This window comes from Oryctolagus cuniculus, chromosome 6 (assembly GCF_964237555.1).
Source record: "Oryctolagus cuniculus chromosome 6, mOryCun1.1, whole genome shotgun sequence".
NCBI classification, from domain to species: Eukaryota; Metazoa; Chordata; class Mammalia; order Lagomorpha; family Leporidae; genus Oryctolagus; species Oryctolagus cuniculus.
This window is the reverse complement of record NC_091437.1, coordinates 22,324,859-22,352,639: the sequence shown is the minus strand read 5'-3', so window position 1 is coordinate 22,352,639 and position 27,781 is coordinate 22,324,859. Positions and strand designations below refer to the sequence as shown.

General features: G+C 50.9%; 1 protein-coding gene across 8 annotated transcripts in view; it reads left to right on the top strand.

The window, feature by feature from the left end:
- VDAC1 (voltage dependent anion channel 1) overlaps positions 1-25,197 on the top strand; it is a 55,095-nt gene extending 29,898 nt beyond the window's left edge. For 4 of the 8 annotated variants that reach the window (XM_070074967.1, XM_070074968.1, XM_008254831.4 and 1 more), the window contains 8 exons: positions 8,276-8,348; positions 9,127-9,176; positions 10,016-10,168; positions 10,263-10,315; positions 16,728-16,955; positions 22,135-22,285; positions 23,452-23,509; positions 24,310-25,197. In XM_070074967.1, coding sequence (XP_069931068.1) covers positions 8,282-8,348; positions 9,127-9,176; positions 10,016-10,168; positions 10,263-10,315; positions 16,728-16,955; positions 22,135-22,285; positions 23,452-23,509; positions 24,310-24,401 — 852 coding nt within the window. In that variant the 5' untranslated portion in view covers positions 8,276-8,281 and the 3' untranslated portion in view covers positions 24,402-25,197. 8 annotated transcript variants of the gene reach the window in all.
- The last annotated feature ends 2,584 nt before the right edge of the window (positions 25,198-27,781 follow it).

Genomic DNA, 27,781 nt, shown 5'->3' with positions numbered 1-27,781 from the left:
TGGAGTTGGATTCCAGGCCTGGTTTGGCCGGGGCCAGCGCCTGTGCTGTCAGCACTGCGTTTGTCACTCCAGTGGGCCATTTCGAGGAGCTGATGGATGTGAACGTGGTTTAATAAGTGGAAGTGGCTGTTCAGATGAGAGCCGTTACCCTTGTACACCGGGCAGATTGGTATAGGCCCATGGGCAGTGGACGGGGGTCTCTGGAGTCCCCGCTGTGGATCTTAAGGATAGCAGTGCTGTGTGTTCTTTAAAAGGGTCAGTTTTCCCTGGGATGAGGTGGGAGTCGCTCAGTTAAACAACACCTTGTTGTGGACAGGGAGGACTCTGGACCCTGGGGTTGATGGTGACCTTTTGGCAACCTGCTCAGGTCTTCATTAGAATAAGAGATGAGCTTGCTGGATGCTGGCTGAACACTCTGTGCTTTGTCTTAACCAACTCCTCAGTCCTCACCATGGTGCCAGGCCAGGTGCGTGTTCTCCGTGTTGGAGTTGTAGAAAAATGACAGGTGGAGAGGCTCTGACTTGCCCAAGGTCACACACCTAGAAAGTGGTCTAGGGTCCATTCCAGCCCTGAGGCTGCCTGCTCAAGTGCTGTCTGTGTTAGCCCCTCTGGGTCAAGTCAGGCAGTGGGGCTGTAGGAACGTGAGGTGCCAGAGGTCAGGCAGGACCCAGACCACGGGGCGTTGGCCACAGCCTGGGCTTTCTCCCCTCCATGGGCAGGTGGGCAGATGGGCACATGGGCTGCCCCCAGTCAGCTGCATTCTCCTGAGTCTCGCCGAAGGCCGTGCCGGTGCTGGCCCAGCTGCCAGGGCAGTTTAAAATAGAAGCAACGCTGGAAAGCTGGGCTGCCCCTGTGAGACTGTTGCGGGAGGGAGGAGGGGAGGAGAGCTGTTTTGCAAGCGCAAACCTGCTGCCAGAGCACAGGGCCGTGGTCTTTACCAGCATCCTGGAGATGGACCAGAGACTGTTCCCCTGGAGGGCCCCTTCCCTGCAAGAAGGTGTGGCTGTGTGTCTGTGAGGGTGAGCTGGCCGCGCCTCCTGCTGGGGAAGTTGCTTTTCCTTTGGCTCTAATCCCTGGCTGGTCTGATGTCCCTCCTGCAGACTGGCCAACCCACTAGCATGATGTTGGAGAAACAGCAGTGCCAAAGGCTTTTCCGTAACTCTGTCTCCCCCAGGGGAATCCTGGGATAGTGTGATGATGGAGACCGTGAGGACTGATAGCTGTGGTTTGGGCGCTTAGTGCTCAGAGCCCTTGAAGGAATCAGGATTATACTTCCATGGGGTCATCCAACAGAGTTCAAGCATTTTTGTAAAGATGTAGGTGGGGTGTGTGGTACCCAGCTAGGAGTGTGGCCTTGGGAGAGGGGGCACAGCAGTTATAGAAGCTGGGAGGAGATGGAACAGGGGCAGGGGGCTCTCTGACAGGAGCTGTGGCCATAGGTAGAGGGAAATAGTCACTGTCCACCTGAGGCCCTGCTGGAAGGGAGCCTGGCAGTGGATCCTCAGACCTTATTCTCCAAACTTCCGTCTTCTGCAAGTGCCTCCTGTTGGTTGCACCCAAGCATAAGCCCATTGCCCGCAGCCTGTAAGGCTTAGCTCCAGGGCGTGGAAGAGGCTGTTGATCTGGAGGTGCAAGCAAAGAGCTTCCAATGTAATGGGTTGTGGTCCCCACTACCCATGTTCGAGCACTTGCCCTGTGCCAGGCCTCCTAAGTGTTCCAGCAGTTGCCCTAACTGCTTGTATCACCTCCCTCGGGAAAGCACTGTTAGCCACATTTTGTAGATGAGAAGATGAGCATACAAGTACCTTGTGCAAGGCCACACAGGCGGGAAAGGACAGAAGCGCTGCCTGGAGTCGCTGCCCTGCTGCCTGGTCCCTGGATGGACTGGGAAGTGCCGTGGCAGGGAGGCTCCCGGTCTTGGGTTCCCAGTCCTGCCACACCCTTGCCCTTGGAGGGGTTTTCTTGTTAGGAGCCCTCCTAGCTGTTAGTGGCTGAGCGTGGAGGACCCACACCACTGTATTCTCCATGTCAGCCATTGCAGTGATGGCTTGCCCTTGTGGGGGGGTGCCAAGACTGGTGCCTGCCTGGGTCCTTCTGAGGGGGTCTCTGCAGGGAAAAGGGTGTATATCAGGGTGGGTCTCTGTGGGTGCTCAGTGCCTGCTTTCCCTGGGGGCTGCCCTAGCTGTTGGGCAGCTTCAGAGTGAGATGGGACAGCAGGCTTGCTGTGTCCTCCTGACCCAGGCCCTGGGCTGTTTCATGTGTGCTGGAGTCTGGGAGCTCTGCCTGGTCCTGCCTCCTGGGCAGGGTTTGCCACCTGCTAGGGGGTCACCTGTAGGTGAACCTGCTTCCGTAGGCCTTGCCAGATAACCTTGCCATCCCAGTGTGGTTGGAATCTGTTCTTGGAACCAGTGTAGACTCTGGGTAACTTTTCCTTGTGGTGTCTCTGCTGTGACTGCCTGTTGGAACCAACATGGCACAGCATGGCTGAATTTCAGAACCTGACTGACTTTTCCAGTTTTCTGTCTGAAACTTAAAAATATAAATAGATGTGGCTTAAATAGTGAAGTAAAATAAGTGGGCATCATATTTGCTTTATTTTTATTTGAGGGATACTGAGGGCTGTCTTCAGTGTGCTGCTTCAGTCTCCAAATGCCTGCAGTAGCTGGGCTGGGTCAGATTGAAGCCAGGAGCCTGGAGCCTGGAGCCTCATCTGCTGTCTTCTAAGGTCTGCAAGAGCAGGAAACTGGAGTTAGGAGTTGGAATGAGGCATCAGACCCAGGCACCCTGGTGCTGGTATCTCAGCTGGTGTCCTAACCTCTGTGCCAAATGCTTAACCCCACATTTTTTTTTTTCTGATTTATTTATTTATTTGACAAAATTACAGACAGTGTGAGAGAGAAACAGAGAGAAAGCTTCTGTTGGTTCACTCCCCAAATGGCCACTACGGCCAGTGCTGTGCCAATCCGAAGCCAGGAACTAGGTGCTTCTTCCTGGTCTCCCATGCGGGTGCAGGGGCCAAAGCACTTGGGTCATCCTCCACTGCCTTCCCGGGCCACAGCAGAGAGCTGGACTGGAAGAGGAGCAACCGGGACTAGACCCCGGTGCCCAATATGGGATGCCGGTGCCACAGGCAGAGGATTAACCAAGTGAGCCACGGCGCGGCCCCCCCCCCCCCCCCCCCCACTTTTTGATTATCGTGTGGTTTCTTTACTTTGCAGGTACTTCAAATTGTGGTCACCCACCACCCTGCTGATGGCATTTAGGTTACTCCTGAGCATTGTGTTACAAGTGCTGGGGCTGGAAGTGTGCACATCACACCTCCTTGGGTGCCTTGTTTACTACTGTGGGGTGGATTCCTGGGAGTGGAATTGCCACTAGGGTTACTGCTGGGCGATTGTCCTTTGAGAAGTGCACCTGTTGTGTTCTCACTTGGCATGAAGGAGAGTCACTGGTTTCTATAGGCTCACTGACACTGGATATTGACCTTTGTATTTTTGCCAATCTGCTCATTAAGTGAGCTTCCCAAACAGATGTGGCAGGCACCCCGCAGTGGCTCCCAGGGGCTCTGGGAGTAAAGTCCAGCCTTGGTTTTGAGGTCAGACATAGAGCCCTCTTCCAGAGTTGGTCAGACTCCAGCCTGAGCTCAGCTCCCTACCCCAAGGTGGGGACTGGAGTGGGCAGTGGGAGTCTCCCTCCTCTCCCTTTCTATAGCAGTGCTGGTACTGCAGGTACCTCCTTCCTGGTTACATTGTAATGTGTTTAGACGCTGTTATCAGATACAAAGTTTCTACCCACCCCTTACAGTGATACTTTGATGCTCATTAACTCATCAAATAGCAGTTTGTATCAAATGCCTGTTATTTCTGGGGCCTTGGCATCCTTTATTTGTTATGGAGAGGCAGAGGTGGTCTGCTGGTTCACTCCCGAAATGGCCGCAATAGTGGGTCTGAGCCAATCCGAAGCCAGGAGCCAGGAGCTTCCTCTGGGTCTCCCATGTGGGTTCAGGGACCCAAGCATTGGACCATCTTCTGCTTTCCTAGGCCATAGAGAGATCTGGATCGGAAGTGGAGTAGCCAGGACTTGAACCAGCCCATATAAGATGCCAGCAGTGCAGGCTGTGGATTTACTGGCTACGCCACAGTACCAACCACTATTTATTTATTTGAAAGGCAGAGTTACAGAGAGAGGTGAGACAGGGATACAGAGACAGGGAGAGATCTTCCATCTGCTGGTTCACTCTCCAAATGGCTCCAACAACCAGGCCTGGGACAGGCTGAAGCCAGGAGCTTTAGAACTCCATCCAGGCCTCACCTATGGGTGGCAGGGACCCAAGTACTTAAGCTATCATCTGCTGTCTTCCCACCTGCATTAGCAGGGAACTGGATCAGAAGTGTAGCAGCTGGGACTTGAACTGGCGCTCATGCTTGCTTGTACAGGATACCTGCACTGCAGGCGGCAGCATAACCTGTGCCACAATGCTTACTCATGCTTTGGCATCTTAACACATGTAGCTTTTGAGTTTTTGAAAATTATGTATTATGTGAGAGGCAGAGGAGTAGTTGGAGATCTTCCATCTGCTGGTTCACTCCCCAAATACATATCACAGCTGGAGCTGAGCCAAACTGAAGCCAGTAGCCCAGCACTCCACCCAGGTCCCCTGTGGAGACCTTCCTAGTGACAGGGCTTGAGCTGCCCTCTGCTGCCTCCTAGGTGTCCGTTTGTAGGAAGCTGGATTGGAAGTAGAGTAGCTGGGATTCAAACCAAACATCCCGCTATGGGGTACAGCTGAAGCCACTGTGCCAAACACCCACTGTGTTTGCCATATTTGGGATAAATTTATGCATGACAGGTTCTGGAGTGCTTTGAGTTCAAGGATGTGACTTGGGGGTAGGTGTGTGCGAGGGGTGGGGACACTAAGCAGGGCAGCTGTGACTGTCAAGCAGCTGGTGCGTCAGGGAGGGTGTGTGCCCCCAGATGGAGGTTACGTAAGTGTGTTATGCAGACCGTGCTGGCTGATACACTATCCCTGGCCTCCGAGTGTACACTGTGGGCTGGATTTTCATTCCTTAGCTGGAGTGGAGGTTGAATAACTTCTCAAGGTCAGCCAGAGGAAGGTTTGGTAGGTGAGCAGGCAGCCTGTAGAGGATCCTGGGACTCGTGTCTCTTGGTGTAGCTGGCTTGTCCTTCTCAAAGCCATCAGTGATTGCCTGCAGGCTGGCTCATCCTGGTCCTGCTCCTCCCTTTTCCCCCACTCATCCTTGGGAACTGAGTCCTTGGGCTCTGCTTGGAGCCTTCAGCAGGCAGAGAGACCTGGTCCTGTCTTCCCCAGGCCGCCTTCTGGTTTGTGTCTGCATGTCAGACTGCCCCACTTCATGGTTGGTCTCCAGAGGCTGGATTTGGAAGACCTGTGGGCAGAGACAGATAGGCTCTGGGACCTGCACAGACCTGAGTGATTGGAGCAGATCAGATGGAAGGAGGGACTGGGAGGGGCCAGGGCTAGGGTTCCACTTCCGAGTCAGCACCGGCAGGGTTCAGTGAGGAAGCGCGGTGCCTAGTTTTCTTTCCCGCAGTCCTGGATGATCATTATTCCTGCCTGAAGATTACTTCTGCAGTGGGTTCTGAGAACCATGAAAATGGGTGTTTTCTGGGTGCTGTTGAGTTGTCAGGAAACTGAGGCTTTTAGGGAGAGGCTGTGCTGTGTCAGGCTTTTCCTGAGTCTGGTCAGATAAATGCAGCAAGGGTCTGGCCTGTGTGGGGTAGGGGAGAGGGAAGGGGGTGGTGCATGCAGTTGGGCCCCTTGTGAAGAGGTCGGGCATCTTTCTGTGCTCCAAGGGCAATTGACTCCATGCCCCGTGCTTGCTCCTGTGCGAGATTCCTCTGCAAGGTGCTGTACTGGGGCGGGGGTGGGGTGGGGTGGGGTGGGGTGGGGATGCTACTTGGGCATGCACACGCCTCCCTGAGGGTCTCTGGCTAAGCAGGTGAAGAAGCGATGTGACACAGATGTGAGAAAACAGCATCTGGAATTGCTAACATGAAGGGCACATAAGAAAGTGTTCTGGCTCATGAGCAGTTCACCTGCCAGCAGCTCATACCAGTGAATGGGCAGTTGTGGCACCTGAAGGAGGGAAGTCCCCAGCCCCAGGAGAGCCTGGCTGTATCTGAGCTCTGCCCTCCCTACTCCCTTGACCTTGGCAGTAATCTCCTTAGTGGCTGATGTTTGCTGCAGCTGGAGTGTATTTTGACAGGTGGCTTTGCTTGCTGGGTTTTGAGGATTAGTGATAAGAGAGGGCATTTGGGGTATATTAAATGATGGGTGTGCTGCCTTTTCCCTGGGCAGTGAACCAGTGCATGTGTGAAGGCTACTGTATGGGTGCAGTTTCTGGGGTGGATCTTCTATGGGGCCAGGGCCAGGAGCAAGTCTTTGGTGACCCAGCCCATGGCCCAGGATTGCTCCTCCTCTGCCCCCAGGGCATAGCACCAAAGAGGGCTTCCTGGTGGTTTTGTGCTGGTTTCTTCCCAAAGAGGGCCAGGTGTGGTGGCTGAGGCATTGCCACCATGAGGCAGGGGGTATCTGTCAAGGACTTGGAGCCCGCAGGTTTGGGAGGAAGGAGCAAGCTGGGATAGTTCAGACTTCAGAAAGACCAGCGAGGCAGCCCATCTTCCCTGCTCTGATCCTAATGTGGGCTGAGCCGCCTATGGTTCCAGCCTGGTCATGTGCAAGAAATAACAACAACAGCAGCAACAAAAATAGGACGGAGTAAACAGCTCACTGCACTTCTCTGCTCTCACACTAAAATGAGCTGGGAACAAATGAGCAAAGCTCTGAAAGAACGAGATGGGACCCAGAGTGTGGTTTTGTGATCTGAAATTGTGGTGCTCTGTGGTTTGTTGTACAGCAGACCCGGTGCCCTGTGGGCTCCCTGCAATGTCTCTGAAGTGAAGGCCTGGGTCACAGCTTCCGGTTGTGATAGTGACGCCTGGGTCATCTGAGCTCTTTACAGTGGGATCCTGGTCACCAGTGACTGCAGTGTGTTTATGCATGCATACTTGGGCGTATGACATCCACTGTGGTCATTTCAGCATACTGTATTTTAAAAATGAATGGAACTGTCCTTTGGGTTCATTGAGAGGAATGATTCTGGAGATGGAAAAGGGTGACAAGTGGCACTGTTCTCATGAATAACTCTCTCCCTCTGGACAGAGCACACAGGTCGTTCTTCAGGATTGGGATTTTAATTCTGTGTGCACAGTCTCAGAATATTGCCTTCTAGGGGTTCTGTGTGGACAAGGACTATTTGAATCATTGCTTTTTATTTTTTTTTTTTTTAAACTTATTTATTTGAAAGGCAGAGTGACGGGGGAGGGAAAGACAGGGACAGAAACAGAGAGAGAAAGATCTTCCATCTGCTGTTTGAATTCCCAGTCACAGCTGGGCTATGCTAGAGCCAGGAGCTTGGAACTCCATCCAGGTCTCCCATGTGAGTGACAGGAACCTGAGTACTTGAGCCATCATCTGCTGCCTCCCAGGCTCATTAACGGGAATTAGATTAGAAGTGGAGGTGGGACTGGCTCTCGGACACTCCTTCATGGGATGTGGGCATCCACAGGGGCACGTAGCCACTGCCGCACAGTGGGTCAAGTGCCCATCTTGCTATCCCTCAGCACCAATTGAAGTTACATTTCCTGGAGGGTGCGGCTGGATTTCTGTCCACGAGGCATGGCCTGCTTGGTGAGGAATGCGGCTCCCTTCCTGTGGGCTCCCCTCAAGGGCAGAAGCTGTGTGAGAAGTTGGGTTTGTCTGGCACCTGTGTCTGTTGAGCTGTAGAATCAGAACCATGCAGAAGACTTGCAGCCATGAAAGGCTCTATTTCTCCTCCACACCTTTAATGTCCTAGCGGCCCCCATCCTTAATGATCGGTTTTATTGGCAAGAGCTCTGCAGTTCAGCCGAGAAGCTGACTCATGGGAGTGCGTCTGTGGCAGGTAATTCATTCAGCAAATATTTACGGGCTCCTACTGTGCCCTGGGCCTGCCTCAGTCCTGGAGAAGCCCAGCAGAGGTGGCCGAACCTCCGTCAGCAGGGGCTTACTGGGGCCTCAAGCCCTAGCTGCAAACAGAGGTACAAGACAGTGCATACTGCTGCTTGTACCTGGGAGCGTGAGGCACCCGGAATGTCTTTTTTAATTGGCTGTTAATTGTAGCTAATAATTTTTATTGATTGTAAACTAATTTCCATAATTACCAGCATATTTATTCTGGCGGTTCTTTTATTGCAGTAGAAGATGGCTGTACCTCCCACGTATGCCGATCTTGGCAAATCTGCCAGGGATGTCTTCACCAAGGGCTACGGTGAGTGGAGCTGGGAGAGGGCCGTCTTCAGCTCACAGGCTGGGTAGGCATGTTTGCAGTTTTACCCATAACAGTTTGGGAGACCCCTGTCGGTCAGCTGTTGGGCGCTTTTTTTTTTTTTTTTTAAGAAGATTTATTTATTTGAAAGTCAGAGTTACACAGAGAAGGAGAGGCAGAGAGAGAGAGAGAGAGAGAGAGAGACAGAAGTCTTCCAACCACTGGTTCACTCCCTAGTTGGCTACAACAGCTGGAGCTGCACCAGCGGAAGCCATGAGCTTCCTCCATGTCTCCCATGGAGGTGCAGGACCCCAAGGATTTGGGTCACCTTCTGCTGTTTTCCCAGGCCATAGCAGAGAGCTGGATTGGAAGTGGAGCAGCCAGGACTTGAACCAGTGCCCATATGGGATGCTGGCATTGCAGGTGCCGGCCTCTTGGGCACTTCTGTGCCAGGGAGGGAGATGAGCTCTGCTGGTTGTGCCCCTGTCGGGGCAGGCCTATGGTTTGCTGCTGATGAGTGGACCCTAGTGTCTTCCCTTCCACAGGTGCAGCAGCTCTGTGGGTACAGATTCTAAATTTAGCCCACTGTGTGCGTGAAGCCGATGGGTGTGTCTCTGCTGGCTGTGGGACACCTTCCTCTCAGCCCCACGGGGAGTGCAGGTGACGCCCACGTGGGGCCCAGGTGGGGTCAGCACCCAGAGTGTTTCGAAAGGGCAGAAGGGCGGAGATGCTGTTTTTGGTTTCATTGTTTCACCTGTTAACTGCAGTCTTCTTTCTGTAGGATTTGGCTTAATAAAGCTTGATTTGAAAACAAAGTCCGAGAATGGATTGGTAAGTTGTCTCACTCCCACAGAACATGTGTGCTTATTGTTAACCACTTAACTGCCCAGGTGTGCCTGGCAAGGCCAGAACAATGTGCTGTCTGAGATTGGGGAGGTTTGTGGTCATCACAGTCATGGGGTCCACACTGGGGGTCCCCAACTCAGCAGCTGGTAGCACTCAGAACATCACAGCAGACCTCATGTAGTTCCAGTTTTCCTTGGATTTCTTGTTATAAAATTGACTTGTGCCTAACTACATAATTATTAAGAAAACTCACTGGTCCCCTTTATTTATTTGATTATTTATTGTTTAAAGATTTATTTGAAAGGCAGAGTGACAGTGAGAGATCTTCCATCTGCTGGTTCACTCCCCAGATGGCTACAGCAGCTAGGCTGAAGCCAGGAGCCAGGACTCCATCTGGATCTCACTTGAGTGACTGGGGCACGAACACTTGGGCCATCTTCTGCTGCTTTCTCAGACACGTTAACAGGGAGCTGAATCAGAAGCAGAGCATTGTATAGGTGTCCGTATTGGCTGCTGGCTTTGCAGGGGACAGTCAACCTGCTGTGCCACAGCGCCAGCCCATGGTTCCCCTTAGGTTGTGCATGGAGTCACTGTTGGAAGGAAGGAGTTTTGGGCTTGAATTACTGCTCTGTCAGCCTTAGCCCGGTGCTGCTTCTCTGTCCTCGGCTGGAGGCGGGATGGAATGGGAGTGCCGAGTTACAGGGGAGGGAGGCAGCTGTTGCCCCCCACTGCCGGTATCTCGTTGTCGCGTGAAGGCAGTTCCAGTGGTTAGGGATGGAGTGGGTCCTGGGGTGCAGGCTGTGACTCATATCTCTTGTTTGTAGGAATTTACAAGCTCAGGCTCAGCCAACACTGAGACCACCAAAGTGACGGGCAGTCTGGAAACCAAGTACAGGTGGACTGAGTACGGGCTGACGTTTACGGAGAAATGGAACACCGACAACACGCTGGGCACCGAGATCACCGTGGAAGACCAGGTACTGCAGCCTGTGCCGAGATGTGGGTTCGTGAACGCACACCTGCTGGCCTGCCTTGTCACTAAACTCGCTGCTGGTTTTCTTTTCTGTTCAGCTTGCACGTGGACTGAAGCTGACCTTCGATTCCTCCTTCTCGCCTAACACTGGGTAAGAGTCTCTTATCTCCACAAGGACCTTCTGTGATGTTGCAGGCACTGGAAGCTGTTTGTGACAAAGGGTTTTGGGGATGGGCCTAACATCCTCTGTGACCTGTGAGTTTGAGTTCTGTGGTTTCGATATAGTCCCGGGACATACTCATGGCCATTCATGAATGGACTGTGCTCTGATGAGCACTGCTTGGTTCGGGAATGATGTTTCCTGGACAGACATGTTTTCCAGTTCCTCCTGCACTTGTTCCAGGCCCCTCTAGGGATCTGAGGGTATCCAGGCCTTGGGTGTTAAGCCACACCCCACCTTCCTGACCCACAGGGTCTTCCTTTCTTTGGCTCATCAGCCAGCAATATTTCGTAATCAAGATTCTGCCCTGTTTGTGTTTTCCTGGCCTCGGCCGTGGGGGCTGTAGGATTTCTGCTTGAGTAATGCTGTATTTTATGTGCTGAGGCTGCTGCTAATGTGAGTGGTTGAAGCTGAGGGATAACAGGTGATGTTTGGAAGCCAGGCTAACTGGTTCCTGTTCCCAGCCCCCTCTGTCAGGCTGGCTTCTTGCTCAGGGACCCTGAGACGGGGAAGGTCTGACCTGCACTTTTCTGCCCCAGGCCCTTGGCCACCAGCAGAGCAGGCTTGTTTGTTGTTACTGGGGCCTCAGTTCCTAGGTGCTTGTCTACGTGGCAGAAGGAGCCGTTCTTGTCCCCTGTACAAGCTTGCTTTTTCCTGCTCCAAGTGGTCGTCTACTGACCCTGGGGAAAATTATCCACTGATGAGGGATCAGGGCATGGACTGAATTTTAATCTTTAATTTTTTTAGTTAGTAAAAATTAAAATGAACATATAAAATCTACCATCTCAGCCATCTCTGAGTGTGCAGTTCAGTGGCATGATGAGGTTCATTGCTTGCCATCCTGTGTTGTTTTCTTCCCTTCCTCTTGCCTTTTTTTTTCACCTTCCAAAAGTTTGCTCGCAGGAGGATCTACCAAGTCCAGGCTCTTCTGTGTTCTCTCTGCTGCAGCTGCTCCTGCCAGGACTATGCCTTCTTGCTTGTCCCTTTGCCCCCAGCACTGTGTGGTGATCATGGTCATGGTCGTTACCCATGGGGTTTCCAGTAGGCTCAGGGGCTGCAGGACACACCCAGAGGCTGTGCCAGCTGATCTGAGTTGGTGCACTTTGGGATTTGTAAAGGATTTCCCATTAGTTTTGAGAGGTTTGTGGAGAAGGCTCCAGACCCTGCAGTAAGAAACACAGCAAAGTTTTTTTTTATTTTGAGATAATTTCATACTTATAAAATGCAGTAAAAATAATATGTCAAATTCTGTTACATCCTTCTCTCAGCCTTACATTAACATAGAACAAATTAATGCGGCTATGCTACGGTGGCCAAACCTGCTGTCTCCTGATGCCTTGCTGATCGCGATCCGGCTCTGGATCCCGCATGGCACTTAGGGGTCTGGTCTCCTCATCTCCTCTAATCTGGGGCATATTTGTGATTTTTCTTTGGTTTTCATGACCTTGACGCTTTTGAAGAAGAGTGGCCAGTTTTGCAGAATGTCCTTCAGTTTGGATTTGTGTGACATTTCCTCGTGTGTAGGTTTAGGTTGTGCGTCTTCGGGAGCTGCAGACGCAATGCATCCCTGGGTCCTCGGTGCACGTCTCAGGAAGAGTGTGGTGACATGCCCCAGTGCTGGCCCTGCCCGCCTCAGTTTTGCTCTTTTTCTTTATTTTTTAAAGTTTTATTTATTGAAAAGGCATAGTAGCAGAGAGAGGCAGAGACAGAGATCTTTCATCTGCTGGTTTATTTTCCAAATAAAAATGCAGCCAGGATCCAGGACCAACATCCAGGTCTCCCAGTGGGTAGCAGGGGCCCTGGTACTTGGGGCATCATCTGCTGCTGTCCAGAGGTGTTAGCGGAAATCTGGATTGGAAGTGGAATAGCCAGGGCTTGAATCGGCACTTTGATATAGGCTGTTGGTGGTGCGAGGGCTGGCTTAACCCACTGTGTCACAGCACTGGCCCCTGGTAATACAACTTCTATCACTTCGGTGTAGTGATGCCTGCCCGCTCTTTCCACTGTAAAGCTGCTGTTTCTTCTTTGTGATGAACAAGTGTCTTGTGTGTTCTATTTGTCTGTTTTGTCTCACAAGATAGTAGCATCCACTGGTGAAGTCTTGCAAGCAACGATTAGGTTTGGCATTTGATGAATTTATATTCCTGTCGCGTTTCACTTACTAATTAATTGGAATTCTGATTTAGGGAAGCACTGTCCCTTCTGCCCCTGTGAATGTCTGTATTCGCGTGGATTCATGGATGTGGATTTTATCCTCAGGGCTAAATCCTGTTATTATTTATGTTGTTGCTCAAGTTGCCCTGCCTGTGCCATTGGGTGCTCCTTCAGGTTGACATCCTGCGTACTTGTGCTTGTTCTTTTTTTTTTTTTTTTTTTTGACAGGCAGAGTGGACAGTGAGAGAGAGAGACAGAAAGAAAGGTCTCTCTTTGCCGTTGGTTCACCCTCCAGTGGCCGCTGCGGCCGGTGCACCGCACTGATCCAATGGCAGGAGCCAGGTGCTTCTCCTGGTCTCCCATGGGGTGCAGGGCCCAAGCACTTGGGCCATCCTCCACTGCACTCCCGGGCCACAGCAGAGGGCTGGCCTGGAAGAGGAGCAACCGGGACAGAATCCGGTGCCCCGACTGGGACTAGAACCTGGTGTGCTGGCGCCGCAAGGCGGAGGATTAGCCTAGTGAGCCGCGGTGCTGGCCGCCTCCTTGTTCTTCTGGTTAGTTCTGTATTTCTGGGTTCAGAAGATGTCCTGGTCTTATGTTAGATGTGTTCCTCCTGCTGTTGCTGTCAGCTCTTTCTCCAAGAAGCCCTGGAGAATGATCCGTTGGAGAATGATGTGGGGATGCTCAGCCTGAGGGTGCCTGCTGTGTGTCTTGCTGGCCCTGGGTGTTCAGGGCTGATTTTGCTGACTGCTGTTGGAGCTTGGAAAGGAATGGTGGCTTGCACAGTGACTGAGGGTGCAGCTCAAGAAACATCTGGTGCTTGGAAGTTGCGGAGTGTGGACCACTCCTGGGTGACGCTGCGACCTCATTAGCAACTGGCACCTACCCTGCATGTCTGCCCAGCTGAAGCCGGCTTGGTAGTCACAGAGCAGATTCATACATCTCAGGTGCTTGTCAGATTAGCACCACTGTTTAAATAGCTTAAACAAAATCCCCTTAATGTGGACAGAGGAAAGACTCCACAGCCATGATACGCAGCGATAGAAAGAGTAGAGCCCTGTGGATAGGCCTGAGCCCTGGCCCCAGCACTGCCCCTTTCTTTGAGGATCTTGAGCTGCTGGCTGGAATCCAGTGAGACAGTGGGTGGTGCAGTTGGTGAGCAGAGACCTTGCCATAGGCCTCACAGCTTGTGAGTGCAGCGACTTTTTATCTGGCGCTTGGAGGATGCCTGATGGGTATGTTTCTTGCCCCCCCTCCAAAAAAAAAATTCAATTTCTTTTCCTTTTTTAAAGATTTTTTTTTTTTTTTGAAAGGCAGAGTTGAGGGGTGGGAAAGAGAGAGAGAGAGAGATTGAGATTGAGATTGTATTTGCAGGTTCACTCTGCAGCGGTCGGTGCTGGTCCAGGCTGAAGTCGGGAGTCTGGAGCTCCTTTCAGGTCTCCCACGTGGGTGCCAGGGGCCAAGGCACCTGGGCCATCTTCATGGTGGTGGTCCAACCTAACGCACCACAAGGCCAGCCCTTTCCCTCTCTTTTTAAATGTCAGCACCTCAACAGCTGTCTCACCAGTCACACTGCCCAGCTGGGTGCCAAGTGGACACTTAACCAAAACCCAAGCTCTTTCCCCCCAAGAACAGGGAGACCAAGGTAGGTTTATTTACAATGTTTCTTACCGAGAGAAACTCTGGTTGGCTGTTCCTTCTTCCCTTTGAAGCTTTCCAAACTTGAAACTGAGGTCCTGAGGCACAAATTTCACTGTTGCTTGGGAAGTGTGTTAGCTTCTTTTTCAATTGTGACTACTAAAAGTCTTGTCTGATTGAGAACTTAGAATATTTAACCTTTAATATTATTTTACTATGGAAAGTCTCAAACATACAGAGTATACAGAGTATGAAACATACAGAGTATACAGAGTATGCTAAGTCCTTGTCTTGTTCCTGTCTGCTGGTTTTGTGATTGCCAGCCCCAGGCTGATCATATTGTATTTAGACGGCCAGAAAGACGAATCCCCTCCACCCTTACGTTATTTTAAGTGAAAACAGCTCATAATTTCATCTGGAATTACTTCAGTGTGCATTTCTAAATGCTAAGGATCCTTTATAAAGAAGCGTAACCATCACCCCAGTATTGCGTGGGAAAACACTAGTCTTAGTTCCTCGATGCTGTCAGATCTGTAGTCTGCTCGGATTTTCGTGACTTCCACAGATCAGAGTCATCGTGGGAAGCTGCAGGTGCCCCCGCTTCCGGCTCTCCTCTTCTACCTTGTCCTTGACTTGTTGACACGAGGTCCTGGTTCCTGTGGAGTTGCAGATCCACTGGGTTTCCTGTGTGTGACTGTGTGGTGTCATTTAACTTGTTTCGCTGCCCCCTGTGTTTTCTGGTAATCTGCAGGTCCAGGGGCCTCATCTCATTGAGACTCCTGTAGGGACGGGCTAAAACCTGGGGGCGTCGTGTGCTTCCCGTGGGGTGCTGGTGCCGATCGACATTCAGTAACTCTTTGGAGAGTGTGTGAGGGGGACACTTCCACTTTCAGAATTCCCTCTTCACTTTCAGCTTGAGTCTTTAAATAAGGAGAACCTACTGCTTAACTGGTTACTTTGAAGTATAGTTATTACTGTAAGAAAGGTATAATGAATGTTTAATCCTTTTTTTTAAAGATTTATTTATTTATTTGAAAGTTACAGAGAGGCAGAGGCAGAGAGAGAGAGAGAGAGAGAGAGAGAGAGAGAGAGAGGTCTTCCATCCGCTGGTTTACTCCCCAGTTGGCCGCAATGGGGGATTCTACCAAGATGAGCTAGGAGCTTCTTCCGGGTCTCCCATGTGGGTGCAGGGGCCCAAGGACTTAGGCCATCTTCTGCTGCTTTTCTAGGCCATAGCAGAGAGTTGGATTGGAAGTGGAGCAGCCAGGTCTCGAACCAGCACCCATATGGGATGCCAGCACTGCAGGCGGCGGCTTTACCCGCTATGCCACAGCACTGGCACCTAATCCTTTTTTTTTTTTTTTTTTTTTTTTGACAGGGTTAGGCAGTGAGGGAGAGAGACAGAGAGAAAGCTCTTCCTTCCATTGGTTCACCCCCAAAATGGCCGCAACGGCCGGAGCTACTCCAATCCGAAGCCAGGAGCCAGGCATTTCTTCCTGGTCTCCCATGTGGGTGCAGGTGTCCAAATACTTAGGCCGTCCTCCACTGCCTTCCTGGGCCACAGCAGAGAGCTGGACTGGAAGAGGAACAACCAGAACTAGAACCCAGTGCCCATATGGGATGCTGGTGCCGCAGGTGGAGGATTAACCAAGTGAGCCACTGTGCTGGCCCCACCTAATCCTTTTTTAATTTACATTTTTGGGAGTAACCAATTGGTTCTCTAAAGGTGATGAGTATATGTGTTGTGAATTCCCAGATAAGCCTAATTGACATGTTCCAGTCCACTGCTAATATTGTTCTTATTTAAATAATCTTTTTTTTAAAGGTTTATTTATTTATTTGAAAGGCAGAGTCACAGAGGCTGAGTCAGAAAGAGAGAGAGAGAGACATCTTCCCTCTCCTGGTTCATTTCCCAAATGGCTGCAACAGCCAGAACGGGGCCAATCCAAAGCCAGGAGCCTAAGGCTTCTTCCTGGTCTTCCACATGGGTGCAGGGCGCAAGGACTTTACTGCTTTCCCAGGCCATCCATAGCAGAGAGCTGGATCAGAAGTGGAGCAGCCAGGACTCAAACCAGCACCCATATGGGATGCTGACACTGCAGGCTGATGCTTGACATACTACACCACAGTGCCAGCCCCACGATCTTTTTCTTTGAAGATTTATTTATTTATTTGAAAGTCAGAGTTAGTGAGAGGAGAGACAGAGAGACAGAGGCCTTCCATCTGTGGTTCACTCACCAAATGGCTGCAACGACTGAAGCTGGGACAGTCTGGAGCTTCTTCTGGGTCTCCCACGTGGGTGCGGTGGCCCAAGGATTTGGGCCATCTTCTACTGTTTTCCCAGGCTGTTAATAGGGAGTTGGATCAGAAGTGGAGCAGCTGGGGCTCAAACTAGTGCCCATATGGGATGCCGGCACTGCAGATGGAGGTTTTACCCAGTCTGTCACAGTACTGGCCCCCTAAACTGGGATTAAAAAAAACTTTGGATTTCTTGGAATGATTCCCCCAAGATGAGTTTGTTTTGATTTTAATACAGTTTCTTTTCTTTCAGGAAAAAAAATGCTAAAATCAAGACAGGCTACAAGCGGGAGCACATCAACCTGGGCTGCGACGTGGATTTCGACATCGCTGGGCCCTCCATCCGGGGTGCTCTGGTGCTGGGTTATGAGGGCTGGCTGGCTGGCTACCAGATGAACTTTGAGACTGCCAAGTCCCGAGTCACCCAGAGCAACTTTGCCGTCGGCTACAAGACCGATGAATTCCAGCTCCACACTAATGTGTAAGTGTATATGTGTGGGGTTCGAGTGAGTGTGGTGGGGAAGTGCTTTGTATTGTTAGCTTTTTAAAGATTTATTTATTGGAAAGGCGGAGTGACACAGAGAGGGATAGACAGAGGGAGAGATCTTCCTTCCACTGGGTCACTCCCCAAACACCTGTAACAAGGCAGGGCTGGGCCAGGCCAACACCAGGGGCCAGGAACTCCATCCTGGTCTCCCATGCGGGTGGCAGGGACTCAGTGTTTGAGCCGTCATCTGCTGCCTCCCAGGCTTGTTAGCTGGAAGCAGGGTGGCTGTGAGTTGATCCTGGGCACTCTGGTATGAAAATCGGGTGTCCCAAGCAGTGGCTTACCCTGCTGTGCCACAGTGCCAGTTTCCATTGTTTTTAAGTCTGTTTTTAAAATGAATTCTTTTTTTTAGAAGATAGAAATATTTTCCAGACGCTGGTTCACTCCTCAAATGGCTGCATTGATCTGGCTGGACCAGGAGATTCTTCTGGGTCTCCCACTTGGGTGCAGGGGCCCTGGCACTTGAGTCATTTTCCTTTGCTTTCCCAGACACATTAGCAGGGAACTGGATTGGAAGTGGAGCAGCTGGGTGTCAAACCAGTGCCCTTGTGGGATGCCAGCACTGTAGGCCATGGCTTTAACCTGCTGTGCCAAAGTACTGCCCCCCCCCCCTTTTTTTTTTGCAGATTTATTTGTTTATTTGAAAGGCAGAGTGACACAGAGGAAGAGAGAACTCTTTGATCTGCTGCTTCACTCCCCAAATGTCCACAGCTACCAGGGCTGGGCCAGGCCGAAGTTAGGACCCAGGAGCTCCACCAGGGTCTCCCCTGTTAGTGTCAGGGCCCAAGCCCTGCTTTCCTAGGTGCATTAGCAGAGAGCTGGATCATAGCACAACAGTTGGGACTCAAGCCAGCACTCTGATATGGGACCTCGTGTCACAAGCAGTAGCTTAAACTTCTGTGCAACAGTGCCAGCCCTCTGAGTCCACCTTTTAATCACTGCAAAATTAGTTTGTTGGCATTCCATGAGCCAGATGGCTTGCTAGTATTTGTGTGTTTCCCACCTATCCATTTCCTGAAGTGTCTTGGGTTTTCGTCCTTAAAAAAGTTTGTTATTTATTTGGAAGGCATGATAATAGAGACAAAGAGATCTTCCATCTGCTGGTTCATTCCCCAAATGCCTGCAGTCGCTAGGGCTGGACCAGGCTGAGGCCAGGAGCCAGGAACTCTATCCTGGTCTCCCGGGAGGGTGGCAAGAAACCAAGCACTTGGGCTGTCATCTGCTGACTCCCAGGTGCATTAGCAGGAAGCTGGATTGGAAGCAGAGTAGCTGTGACTTGAAATTATGCAATCTGATATGGGAAGCGGGTGCCTCAGATGGCGTCTTGTCTTGGTGCACCAAACCTGTACCTGCTTAGGTGCTTCCTATTCTGCGAACACTAGTGTCGCTGCTGATACGCACAGCATGACTGACTATCACAGCACGAGCACAGTGTCCATCAGGAGGGTCCCTTCCCTGGTGTTTGCGGGGCCCTGGGGTCCTTTCCGTTTCAGTTTCCTGTGGAGTGTAGACGTGGCTTCTGTCTCCATCATAACGCAGCATCTTCTCTGCAGGCTGCAGCGTTTGGAAGTCGAACTTCTGGCAGCACGGTGAAGGGAAGGGAAGATTGCGGATGAGTGCGACGTTTGTAGTTGAGCTTGAGAGTTGGATTGGCTTTTGGTTAAGGGAAGCAGCGTTTTCACCCATAAAAGTCCTGTTTTAGTTCTAGAGGAGAAACCTACAGCACCAGTTACCAAGTTTCTTTCTTTCCACTAGAGGTCACTGGTGGTGCAGCCGGAACTTAAATTGGCATCAGAATGGGATGCTGACACCTGGCACTGCAGGTGGCGGCCTTACCTTCTGTGCCACATCACAGGCCCCAGAATTCTTTTTTTTAATTTTGTTTATTTATTTGAAAGGGGGAAGAAAGAGAGTCAGACAGAGAGAATGAACTGCCTGTAGTGGCCAGGGCTGGGTCAGGTGAAAGCTGGAAGTCAGGAACTTAATGCAAGTCTCCGGTGTGTGTGGCAGGGACCCAACTACCTCCGAGGGTACACAGCAGCAGGAGGCTAGAATAGGGTGCAGAGTCAGGACTTGACCCTAGGCACTTCCACATGGGATGCAGGCGTCTTAGCCACAAGGCCAGGTGCCCGCCCCAGAAGCATTTTTTAAACTTAGATTTTGGTCTGGAATGGGAAGCACTAGCTTGGGTTGGAATTAGGAACTGGCATTGATTCTAGGAGGAACGGGGGCTATTAGCCGTCTCCCGCAGATGCCTGAGCGCCACCGTTTAACAGAAACAGGTGGGCGTGGTTTGTTTCTGGAGCTGGTTTGGGGGCGGCTGACAGCTCACTAGGGCTGCTCTGCAGTAGTTCAGAGTTGTGCACCTGGTCTTTCTGCCATAGAGATGAACTTGAATGAGAGATTCATTGTGTTTGCAGTTTTTAAAAAGATTTATTTATATATTTGAAAGGTGAAAGAGAGAGAGATTGATCGATCGATCTGTCTTCCATCTGCTGGTTCATTCTCCAAATGGCTGCAATGGTGAGGCTGGGCCAGGCTGAAGCCAGGAGCCCAGAACTCCAACCAGGCTTTTTATGGGGGTGGCAGGGGCCTGAGTACTTGCCACCAGTACTCAGGTGTATTGAAAGGGAGCTGGATCAGAAGTGGAGCAGCCAGGACTTGAACTGGAGCTCTGATATGGGTTGCTTTTGTCACCAGCACTGGCTTAACTGACAGACAGCACCACAGTGCTGGCCCCTGTTTATGGTTGCGCATACCCAGCATGGGGAGGCAGCATTGCGTTCTTGGTTTTATAATATTCTGTAAAAGCTGACCTTTTAAAAAAGGTACATATATAAGCTCAAGAAAATTTCCCCTCTCAAATGTTACACTAAAGTCACTCAAAAATCATTTTCAAAAGCTGCCATTTGGCAGTGTGCTTGCTGTCTGAGGAAGACGGCGTTCCCTGAGAAGCAGGTGATGCCCCGTGGACGCACGGTGGCTGTCTGGCAGAATGTCAGGTGGAAACCGAGGATTCAGAATGTATTCATGCGTCTACTTCAGGGAGAATATGTGTGAAGAGCAGCGAGTTTGTACTGAAACAGCAATAATTTGTTCTGGTATCCTTAAGCCCTGTGTTGTATTCCAAAGCACATACATTCTGACTTCATGGTTACCAGTGCCATTCCCACTGGAAATACTCCACAAACGATGAGGCAGAACTGTACGCTGGTTTTGTGGTAAAGGTGTTGGAGAGGGGCTGGCACTGTGGTGCAGCGGGTTAAGCCACTGCTGCATCGACAGCCTTCCATGACAGAGCATGAGTTTGAGTCTGGCTGCTCCACTTCCTATCCAGCTCTCCGCTAATGTGCCTGAGAAAGCAGTGGATGGAGGCGCAAGTCCTTGGGCTCCTGCCACCGATGTGGGAGACACAGATGGAGTTCCAGCCCTGGCCATTGCAGCTTAAGATTTATTTATTTATTTGAAAAGCAGAGTAACAGAGAGAGGGGGAGAGACAGAGAGATCTTCCGTTCTCTGAGTCACTCCTCAAATGGCCGTAGTGGCCGGTACTGGGTCAGATCTGCCAAGAACTGGGAACTTTTGGGTCTCCCAGGTGGGATGGATGCACGGGTCCAAATACTTGGTTCATCTTCCACAGCTTTTCCTGGGTTGTTAGCAGAGAGCTGAATCAGAAGGGGAGCAGTTAGGACATGAACCAGCACCAATACGGGATGCCGGTGTCGCAGGTGGTAGCCTTATCCACAGTGCCACAAAGGCAGCCCTTGGTAAATAAATCTTAAAAAAAAAAATGTTGGAGAGAATCCAGGCAAGCTTGAAGGCCAGCTGGTGCCAGGAGCATGGTTATTCCTTTTTTGAAATTAAATCTTGAAATTTTGAAATTAAAATCTTCCTTGTATTTTTATCAAAGGAGCCCGAGCCTGTGGTTAGAAACTCGGTACTAAAGGAGCAGTCAGTCTGACCCGCCTCAGCCTGCTCATCCCAGCTCCCCGGTGGCAGGCATGTTGTCTGTATTGGTGTCCCTGGTTCCCTGTGGAGATAGGTGCTTCTGGCCAGCATCCGTGTGCACTGTGCCTGTGAACAGCACAAGCAGTAGTAATAGGTGATGTGTGTGCAGCCCCCGACCCACAGGCAAGGACAGACCTCTTGGAGCTTGTCATGTACTCCTCTGGGGTGGAGGTGGCGATGGCACACCAGTGTGTACCAAGGCTGTTCTGCAGCTCCGCTGATCCGGGCAGGCTTCTCAGTTCTGAGAGCTTGGTCAGGGTCTCCAAAGAGGAGGAGTGGAGCAGGGATGGGAAGGGGATAATCCCAGTAGTGGAGGCAGTGTCCTGTGTGTGGGAGAGGGGAGAGGGTGTGGCCCATGGGGTCTCCTTCCCCATAGCAAGAGGCTCCTTCTGAAGTGTCCTGGGATGTAGGATGCAGCGGGGGTCAGCGGAGTGCCCGGGTGTGTGGTGGGTGGTCTGAACTGTAGGGTACGCTCTTGCTCCACGGGGCTGTGCTTCCAGCTGTGTCCCCGGCCGTGGCTGTGCCATTTCCAGCTGTGTCTCCAGCTGTGGCTGTGCCGTTTCCAGCTGTGTCCCCGGCCATGGCTGCAGCAGATGGCACTGAGCGCTTTTGCCTGCCTTGTGAGGGACTCGAGTGGCCCGGCCTTTCCTGCCTTCCCTGGTGGGGGTCTCTTCCCGTTCCTGCTTCTCCCCTAGCATTTTTATGATGGAGTCATTGATAAAAGTAATAGCCTATAGCAGTAGAAAAGAGAAACCATCCCAAACCCTGGTGCCCCAGCTGCTGCTTCTATTTTAGCGAGTGTTTGGAAGCAGATTTGAAGTTCGCTGCAGCTTGGATAGTTGGCTGGGTACCTTTGGGTGCTCCCAGCAGAGGGCTGAAATAGCTTTTCCATCCTTCTGAACCTTCCAGACGCCATTCTTCCTCAGTAGGCCTTATGTAACGTGCTACCTGTTCTGTGAAACTCGGTGAACTTCTGCCTCGCTCAGGACCAGCGATTGGTTCCGTCCGTCTCCAGCGTCCCTGTGTCCTGGGTGACTCAGGCGTCTCTGCCAGGGCCAGCCCACCGGCCTGGGCAGATGGGCATCGGTGCTGTGTGTGTTTGCAGGAACGACGGAACGGAGTTTGGCGGCTCCATTTACCAGAAGGTGAACAAGAAGCTGGAGACGGCCGTCAATCTTGCCTGGACAGCAGGAAACAGTAACACTCGCTTCGGAATAGCAGCCAAGTATCAGATCGACCCTGACGCCTGCTTCTCGGTGGGTACCTGTGTGATCATGCCTCTCAGGCCTGCCTGTTCTGGAGGCTGGAACCCTCAGGATTGCCGGAGTTCTGTGCTTTGGCTTGGAGATTTTCCTGCTGTGCAGTGGGGATAATGATTCCCGTGGGTGCCAGGCACCATGGGCAGCCTTTACACCTAATCCCATCTGGATAGATGCGTAAGAATCATCCTTGTTTTTATAACTGAAAGCCAGACGCTTTGGGAGATGAGTGGCTTCCCCTGGGCGTGCAGCAGCAAGGGCGGGCCCGAGGTTTGAGGCAGATGGGCAGGCCGTTGGGCCCTTTCCTGTCACCTGGCCCATTCCGCCTGACCCGCCGGGTTTTAAGCTGTCTTGCATTGCATATTGAGACATCAGCGGTCAGTTGCTGTCTTACCTTGTAAGCCCCCTGGAGTTGCTCACAGGCCTTTGGCACGGTTCTGCCGTAAGTCGTGTTGGCTCACGGCACTGCAGGCCACATCTGTCCAGGGGAGAATGAGGAAGTCTCGTGTTGCAGAGAGGTTTCTCTTCTTGGTGGCATCATTTATGGACAGCCCTGTTGAGCTGGGAGCTGGATTTGGCTCCCTTCATGCTCGGTGCATGGACACAAGGGAAAGGGGGCCTCACTGCTAATGAGCACAGAGGGTCGGCCAAGAGGCTTTGTTCTGGGGAGGCGTGTCAGGCTGCAGAGCACCATTTGAGCAGGAGAGCGCACACCTTGGTTTGATGTATCTTTTATTGAATTTAATGAATATTTGATTGAAGGGGTCATTGGAAAGATGATTTGATTCTGAAATCCACAGGTTTTTTTTTTTTCTTTTCTTTTTTTTTAAGATTTGTTTATTTATTTTAAAGGGAGAGGAAGAGACAGTGAGAGATCTTCTGTCTGCTGGTTCACTCCCCAAATGGCCAGTGTCTAAGGCTGTGCCAGGCTGAAGCCAGAAGCCAGGAGCTTCTTCCTGGTCTCCCATGTGGGTGGCAGGGGCCCAAGCACTTGGGCAGCATTCTGCTGTTTTTCTCAGGTTATTAGCAGGGTGCTCATACAGGATGCCTGTGTCTCAGGCAGCGGCTTTACCTACTGTGCCGTAGGGCCAGCCCCTGGGGTTGCTTTTGGAGATGGAAATGTGAAGAACTTACTGTTTTAACTGTCTGATCTTTCTGTCTAGGCAAAAGTGAACAACTCCAGCCTGATAGGATTAGGATACACTCAGACCCTAAAGCCAGGTATGTCTTGGTTGTGTGAAAGCACTTACTGTGGTGCTAGCTTGCTGCTTGATCTTTTCGCTTCTCCAGTGCCTGTGTAGTATATTGTAAATGAGTATATGTGAGGTTTTATAATTGAACGTTTGCAAAACGGTGCAGGGCCACCATAAAGCATTGAGAGAATATGAGAAATAGGAACCTGGAGAAAAAGATGGCCCGGCAAACATCTGTTACATTTTTGGATATTTTCTTCCATCCCTTTTCCATTGTGTATCCAGTGCGAGTTGTCAGGACCGGCCTGGAAAGCATCCCCATTTAAGACAAAGGAATAGGGAAAGGGGTTTGCAGGTTTCCTCTGTATGGCTGGGTACACCAGTTTATGTTGTATTGGAGCTTCAGGAGATAATACCACCTTTGAACCCCAGTATCTGAAATTCAGAATCAAGCTGCAAAAAGCAGTTTGTTGAATCTTAAGACTCCAGGGGGCTCCCTGGATTCAGGCTACTGCAGGGAGAGGCAGTTGATTGCCTGTGCATGTGTGCGCTGTGAGTGTGATGCATGCCCGCAGGTCTGACGGTGTGGTACCAGCAGTGGAAAAGACTCACTGTAGTGGGGGAGGATGGGAGGGGAAAGGAGAGTGTGATTCCAGAACTGAATTCAGGCAGGTGTTCTGTGGAATAATTGGGGTTGTTTCATGAGGACCCAAGGCCCACGTAGTTTGGCCTGGTGGTGACAGCTGGAACGAGTTCTGAGTCTGGGGTTCACCGCCTCTCTTCTTTCCTCCACTCTTCCCCTCTCCCGTTCCCTGGGCCCCTCTGCAGGTATCAAACTGACGCTCTCAGCTCTGCTGGATGGCAAGAACGTCAACGCTGGCGGCCACAAGCTTGGTCTAGGACTGGAGTTTCAGGCATAAATGAATCCTGTGCAAGCGTTTAATTTTAAACTATTTTGCAGCATAGCTACCTTCAGAATTTAGTGTACCTTTTGATGTTGTCTGTCTGGGACGCAAGTGTTGCTCAGTATCACGGTAGAGCTTCAGGTTACAGGTGTTACCCTGCGGAGGTACAGAAGAAACCCCAGTCCAAGGAGAGGTCCTTGCAGCTGCAGACTTGGGGGACTTAGTGACTCCCAGAGATGCCAGGTTTCTTTTTTATCTACAAATGGATGCAATGGAAGCTGATACTGTGTAGACACTTTGTAAATCCACATTGAGTGAATGGAACCGTGGCCTCCTAACCTGCGGATGAGAGGCTTGTAGCTTGATAGGGTGTACAGACTCATCCGAAAGGGACTTTTTAGACAGATCTTCATGACCTTGCCCCACCCCAGTCCATCATCTCCTCTTTTACACCAAAAGTAGTTTGCTGGGTGTGGTAGCTGTGTCCTTCGTGCCATTCAGGGGTGGAGAGGGTGGATGTGACGAAGCCAACGATTCAGACTCAGTTCCTTCTTGTGTTGCTCAGAGCATGAAATCACTTCTGCAGCTCAGGCGAAGCGTGGGGCAGAGCCGGTGTGATTGTGATCCTGGGGTGACAACACCCGGAATCTAAATTGGACTTCTGTTGTATTCTCACCACTCAGTTTATTTTTTAGCAGTTTAATGGGTACATTTTAGAGTCTTTCATTTTGTGTGGAATTAGATTCCTCCCCTTCAAATGCTGTAATTAACATCACTTAAAATAAAACTTGAATAAAATATTGAAACCTCATCTTCCTTCTGTTGTCTTTATTAAGAAAACAAGAACAGGGCATTTGTTTAGATGGGTTCTTTGTCCCTTTACACTGTGTGTGTGTGTGTGTGTGTGTGTGCACACGCGCGCGCTCTTGCTGCCTAACAAGTTGCCATAAACTTGCTTCTTCAACCAGTGCCCTATACAAGCATGTCTGGGCTCTCCGTTCTCACTGCGCCGACATCAGGGTGTCAGGCTTGTCTGGGGTCTCATCGAGAGGAATGGGGTCCTCTTCAAGGTTCACGTGATTGTGGCAGAATTCATTTGTTTCAGTTGCGGGATGGAGGTCCCTGCTTCCCTGCTGGTTGTCAGCTAGGAGCCGCCCCTGGCACCTCGAAGCCACTGGCACTCCTTGCCGTGTGGCCCCCTCCACCTCCAAAGCCAGCGACAGAAAGGTTTCCTGGTGTTGGTGCCTTACAGTTTGAAGCTCCTCCAAGGAGAGCCCCGCCCCCTTCAGGTCTTCCCACTGAATGAAATCTCCCTTTCTCAGAGTTAACTGGAAAAAAAACCCCTAGTTGCAGGCATGCGATTCCATTGTCTTCACAGGTCCCTCACTGGGTCATTGAAGGGGTCATTTTGGAATTCTGCCATTTATCCACATATATATATGTGTATATATATATATATATATATATATTTAAAGATTTATTTATTTATTTGAAAGGTGGTGTTACAGAGAGGGAGAGGCAGAGAGAAGTCTTAGTCTGATGGTTCACTCCCTAAACAGCCATAAAGTGGCCAGGAGCCAGGAGCTCCATCCAGGTCTCCCACGTGGGTGCTGGGGTCCGAGCACTTGGGCCATCTTTTGCTGCTCTCCCAAGCACATTAGCAGCGAGCTGGATCAGAAGTGGATCAGTCAGGACTTGAACAGGTACCCATATGGTATCATGTCACTGCAGGCAGTTTATTAACCTGCTACACCTTAGTGCCAGCACCTCCATATAGTTTTAATGATTGTTGAAATTTCTAATACAGGGACTAGTAATGAACTCCATACTTTATCCAGCTTCAGCAAATAGGAATTTTTTTCTACTCATAATTTATGTTGGATGTGACATTCAAAACAGATATCAGATTTGTTTTTGCATTTGGTATAACTAATCTCCCCACACTGTGGACCTCAGGATCCCTCCTACTGTTTCAGTTTTATGGGACTTGCAGCTATTTCTGAGTGGATGTTAGAGTTTGTGCAGAGGTTTTGGCATGTAGTGGTGGCTGAGCATATAGTCAGTCAGGTGCCAGGCCCAGCATTGTATGAGTCCATCTTTTTGTTATATTGGGGGAGAAAAGGTTTAGCTCAGGCTACAGTTGGAGTTCACAGTTCGGGATGGGGCAGCCCCAGGAGTCTGGCCTCTGTTGGAGGCTGGCCGTGGTTGAGTGTGTGCACAGGAGTGATCACATGGTGAGATGGTGAGCTAGGAAGCAGAGACGTTAGGCCAAACTGAGCTTCCACACTGAGCCCTCTGTGGGGAGCTCCCTTCTGAAGGCCAGCCCCCAGCAACCTGAAGCCCTCCTGCCAGGCCCAGCCCTTCAATGCTGTAATTACATCGAGTTTCCACTCTTACTCCCAGAGCTGTTAACATAGGACTTCAGTTTGACATCTGCGTGAGTGTGGGGAGCCCAGTCCTGGTCAATGTATTCTATATCAAGGGCCCTCTGAACACGGAGTGTTTCCCTCGCCAGCCACTGTTGGGCAGCATGTTGGAATCCTATCTTGCCAAATGCCTTGGGTTCCTAACATCTCATCAGTTAAGAGAATGAGGCAATCTGGCAGGAGTTCAAGTGGCTGAAGTTCAAGTGCACAAAGACTCAGGAAAGAGGACTGAAGTGTGTTATTGGGGGGGAAAAAAAGCCCTGTGGAATTCTGAAGCAAAGTCCAGTGTCCAGTCGACCAGAAGCCTTATTCGTGAAGCCGGCTGGTGGTTTCTGTGCTCACAGAAGGGAAAACTGCCCGGGGGCACTCAGACTTTGTACCTTGGCTAACCTGGAAGGTTTGCAATAAGGGCACCATTCAGTCTGGGCTTGGGGTGGACCGTGAGAAGTGAGCAGATGAATGAATGCTTAGTTTTTTAAAACACAGAGTCTGTGTTTCTGAGCTGTCACTGGGGCCAGATCCATGCTTCAGGAACCCAGAATGAGGAGTGAACACAGAGCCTTGGCTGTGAACGGAAAGAGGCCACCCTGGCAAAGGTGTGGACCCAACAGAGGTCTTGCTTTGTGCCACACTGGTTCTCCTGCACACTGCCAGAATGCGCACACAGACCGAAGCATTGTGCCTGGCCCCTGAGGGACTTCTGCAAGGTTCTAAGTTTGCATTTACAACATGAAAAAGTCACAGAAGCTTGTTTTTGAAATGTGGGACTATTTATCAGGGCAACCCCGTGCCCCACCTCAACACCGCTTTGCCGTCACGTAGGAGTGTCGCCCGACAGAACTTCAAAAAAACTGGTGGCAAACGGAGTTACAAGCTAGGTTTCTGTTGGTGCCAGTTTTGAGATCTATAAATAGTCCCCCCCCCCCCCCCCCCCCGTAATACACATTTCCCCGAGCTTCTGACGACGCC